The sequence below is a fragment of the Vigna radiata genome, chromosome 11 (genome assembly GCF_000741045.1).
Source record: "Vigna radiata var. radiata cultivar VC1973A chromosome 11, Vradiata_ver6, whole genome shotgun sequence".
Taxonomy (NCBI): domain Eukaryota; kingdom Viridiplantae; phylum Streptophyta; class Magnoliopsida; order Fabales; family Fabaceae; genus Vigna; species Vigna radiata.
The window spans coordinates 13,538,324-13,542,852 of NC_028361.1; the positions used below are offsets into that span (position 1 = coordinate 13,538,324).

General features: G+C 31.6%; 1 protein-coding gene across 1 annotated transcript; it reads right to left on the reverse strand.

The window, feature by feature from the left end:
• Nucleotides 1–2,734: 2,734 nt before the first annotated feature.
• Nucleotides 2,735–4,529, reverse strand: LOC106776912 (60S ribosomal protein L34). The gene is made up of 4 exons (XM_014664385.2): nucleotides 4,370–4,529; nucleotides 4,172–4,251; nucleotides 3,257–3,366; nucleotides 2,735–3,147 (listed from the first exon to the last, which is right to left on the reverse strand). The coding sequence occupies exons 1-4, from the start codon at nucleotides 4,446–4,448 to the stop codon at nucleotides 3,054–3,056; spliced, it is 363 nt and encodes a 120-aa protein (XP_014519871.1). The 5' UTR covers nucleotides 4,449–4,529; the 3' UTR covers nucleotides 2,735–3,053.

Consider the following 4,529-nt stretch of genomic DNA (forward strand, 5'->3'; position numbering starts at 1 on the left):
TAAGCCATAAAGGGTGTGTTTTACTATCAAATTTAAGCATGAAAATAACGGTTTTTAGACTGTTATCACATATAGAAACTGAAATTCAAGTTAAAAGAAAAATTAACTATTATAAAGAAAACAAAAATAAAAAAAAAACACATACATTGTCGTTAGGCCTTTGTGCCTTACTAAATGATCGAATGTTCTTTTCTATTTAGGAGACAACAATATCATATTTTTTACTTCATGAAACTGATTTTCTCAATAACATGTAGAATTTGTATACTTTTATCTTTAGATTATTATACCAAGAATAAGTCTTGAGGTTTTTTTGCACATGTTTCAGTCGATGTTGATTTCTTATCTGATTTGCCTAATCAAATTATGGTGGAAAGGTCAGGATTTGTGTTTATTATTGATATGGATTATGAGAAATTGGCTTTATTTTGTTCAAATTGTAAGATGATTGGTCACAATCTATCTAATTGTAGACGATTACAATAGCATGTCAATATTATTTCTCGTGGAGAGAAAACAGTTGGCATAAAAATACAACATTATTGTCCTAAGGTGGTTGGTACATAGAATGAGACTAAAGGCTCTTTAGCTCAATTGGTTAAGCCCATGATGGAACCTGTGATAAAGTATCCAGTTGAGTTAGTGGTGGTTAATCATGATAATACTTGTGTTGTGAATTGATCTTTTTTTGTTGAGAATATTGATGGTAGTGTGCTAGTGGAATCTAATTCTTTGTTTGATATGTTTTCTTTAGAGAATGTCACTCCTATTATCAATAGTTTGATAAGTTTACAACAATTAAATTCAACTCATAATAACTCAACTACAATTCATACTTCCTTTAACGTTTAAAAAGGCTCGTTTAACAAAAGAATTGAAAATAACTTATAAATAAGTTTATATGCTTAATGAGAGAAATATGTTAATACTAAAGAGGATGATAAGTAAATTCAAACTACAAGAAAATATGGTAAGAATAAACCAGAAAAGTTAATACTAAATTCTCTAACACAAAAACTTCAAAAGGTTAAATATCTTTTAGAATGTGAAAGCATTCACCAATGAAATTTTTTTATTTTAAAGAATTTGCCTTTCTTTTCTAGTATATTGAATACAAAGTATGGAATATTTTCATGATAAAAATCGTAAGTTTTTTTACAGCACATTTTTTCCTTGTGTGCAATGTAATTTTTGTTACCAACGAGAAACATTGATGTTTTGAAGAGATTTTGATGATGATGCACTTGAAGCTTTGAAGAGTTGTTTACATACTTTGTTAAAGGATTTTGTAGAAACAATTGTATAGGATTAATTTTGCATTTGTAAAAGTACTTAGAAGTTTTCTTAGTTAGAGATTCTTTGCGTCAATAATCGATTATCACAACAGATAATCGATTATCATGAACCAAAGTAGAAAGAGATTGTTCATGCAAATAATTGATTATTACATAAAATAATCAATTATCACTGTTTGATTTAATATTGTCCAGGTTGTGCAAATAATCGATTACCACTAAAGATAATTGATTATCACATTTTTTCAAAACTCATAACGACTTGAAATAATCGACTATCACTTTTGATAATCGATTATATTTGGTAATTGAGAATTGTCTTTTCATTTTTTGAGCCTTAGACTATAAATACAGGTCTTTGCTCTTAGAAGTTTATCTTTTCATTTGAAAGTATTAGAATTCTATACTTAAGAAAAACTCTCTTTGAATGAAAAGGAAACTAAACCAAAGAAAGTTCTCAAGTGTTAGTATCCTCGAATCAAGTCTTATGAATAAAAAAAGTTTACACTTAATGTGTCTAAGGTCAAAATATTCTCTTCAAGTTCATTGAGTTAAAGTTCTTTCCTTCATTTGTTGAAATCAATCACAATTTATATGATTAATCAATCACTTTCAGTTGACCAACTTCTTGTTAAAAGTTCTAAAAGAAAATAACAGATTTTACAAATTTTAAAAAAACCAATTCATCTGTGTCCTTAGTTATTTACCGTAACACTCTTTAAATTCTTTTTGCTGCACCATACCAGTTTTCAACAATTTTATCATAAATTTGATATCTAATATAAACTTATTGGAAAAATATTCCAAAAGCACATTATTATTATCATACTACTTACCATCAATCAAAGTATCAAAATAAACGTAAAACTTAAACTTAAAAGTTGGAAATGCATTGATGTAAGTGACTACTTTTCTTTTGCTTTTTAGTCGACAACATATTCAGAGACTATCACAACATAATTGCTGACGATTCTCTTTCTCGTATGACTCTCTTGTCTTAATGTATGTCAAAAAATTACCTTACATTTATTACATTTATATGAATTATTATTGAGCTGGTAATAACAAACTTAGAGAATGTCTTTGATGTTCTAAATGATGAAATGGCAAAGACAAGGTAAGCATGTGAAAAACCTACATGACATGTTGATGGCTATCGAATACTTCAACTTTTTTTACATTAAAGTCACTGGTGATGATATACTATTTAAGAAATCGTTGTCATTCAAATAGCCATTATTCTTGGCACATGTTCAAGTTCAGCAATCCAACAGAAACTAATTTTAAAGAATGTTATTCCAATAGACTTAAGATAACTCTTTCTAAATAACTCACAAGCATTAATGCTGTTTATCCAACAAACTCTAACATCAACCTCCACCGATTACCAACATCAAGGAAATATTCTTCCTAGCAAAATTTAAGCATTTTAATAGCTGTATCAGAATGGCAATGAGATTTTAATAGCTGTATCAGAATACAACCGAGATGCAGACAGAATTGAGATATATCACAATGCGAGTAGCGAAGTCCTATTTGCAGAAACATGACAAACATAAACCATTACGAGAAAATTGAGACAAACAAAACCGTATCAGAATGGCATTGTCGACGAAATTAACAATTGCTCTAGAATGAGTTCAAATCAAACCAAATAATAAAAACACAATTAACAGCTCTAATAAAACTTGTGATATACTATAACCACTCAAACCTAACAGCCCTCCAAAAAGATGTGTCTCGTTTTGCTGTCCAAATTTAACCCTTCAAGGCCTGCTTTTCCTTGGCCTTCTGGATCTTCAAGACCTTCTTCACAATCTTCTGCTCCTCAACTAAGAAAGCTCGGATAATCCTGTAGAACAAGAGGCAAATATAAGCAAATTATAAGCCAAATCAGACCAAACAATTAAATAAAAAAAGTTATTATAAATATAAACTAGCTGTTAAAAGTTAAGACAAACCTCTCCCTGACAGCACTTCCGGACAAAACTCCACCATATGCACGGTTTACAGTCCTACGGTTTCTAGGTAACCTTGACCTCTTGTATTCCGCAGGCCTCAAGTGTGGAATCTGCAATTATCAGGCAAAATTTAGAATTCAGAGCTAAAAGGTTATTCAAATTAATCAGAACCTCTATAATACAAAAAACACCTAGTAATCCAATGCTTCGAGATATACTTAAATAGAACAATCACTAAGGAGAATCATACACCGTACAGAACAGTTTGTATCATATATCCACGGAATACCACCCAACTAAAATAAGACTGAACCACACATCATTCCACATTTCATCAACCAAATTACAGTAAAAAATATTCATCAAAAGCCAATCTTACAAGGTTTCAAATACCCTAAATCATTCATAACCCTGTTCACAGGCTCGGAAGGTAAAACATAATAAAGATAAAACTCTAATATAAACAAATTTTGAAGCAAGAAAGTACATATACCCATCTGGCCAAACATTTAATACCAAACATATTGGAATAACAATAAATCTGAACTATCACATGCCAATCACATAAATCAAAATCCAAACTATGATCATGTGGAAGTTCCACCCTTCCCCCCTATACGCACTAATGCCCGATAGTTCGCCTTTTAGTCCCACGATGTTTAATTATACACACCAGCTGGTTTGAATCTAATAAATCATCATTAACAACGTTTATAGCTAGCTGGTTTGAATCTAATAAACCATCATTAACGTTTATAGCTAGTCCAACGCAAAGTAACATATAACAAGAGAGAAAAAAAAAAACATCAAACAAAATAAGTCAATAACAGAACAATGAAAATTACACATCATAAAAGAGAGAGAGAGAGAGAGAGAGAGAGAGAGAGAGAGTTGACAGGGTAACAGAAAGCACACCCCCTGAATCCTCTTGCCAGTGACGGGGCACTTGGGTCCGCTAGCCCTCTTCTTGGTGCTCTGATAAACGAGCTTCCCACCTGCATTATATCAGCAACACCAAATACAGACCCGTTAGAATCGAATTGAAAATCAGAAACAAAAAGGTTTAGATCGGAACCATAATCAAATAATGAATATCCCAATGGGATAAATTACCAGAGGTCTTGACAACCCTGTGTTGGTTGGACTTTGTGGCATAACTGTGCCGCTTGCGATAGGTGAGACGCTGCACCATCTTCTTCCTTCGAGTTCTGCTCCTGCGTCTGTGTTGTTAGGGTTTACCGAAGAAAGAAGAAGATGCGCCGCAAGAAGCTAT

Excerpts from the sequence above, each read along its gene's own strand:
- LOC106776912 (XM_014664385.2), bottom strand. The coding sequence starts at position 4,448 with ATGGTGCAGCGTCTCACCTATCGCAAGCGGCACAGTTATGCCACAAAG. Across the intron at positions 4,252-4,369 it reads CAGGGTTGTCAAGACCTCTG|GTGGGAAGCTCGTTTATCAG; the intron begins GTAATTTATCCC and ends GATATAATGCAG. Across the intron at positions 3,367-4,171 it reads CTGGCAAGAGGATTCAGGGG|ATTCCACACTTGAGGCCTGC; the intron begins GTGTGCTTTCTG and ends TGATAATTGCAG.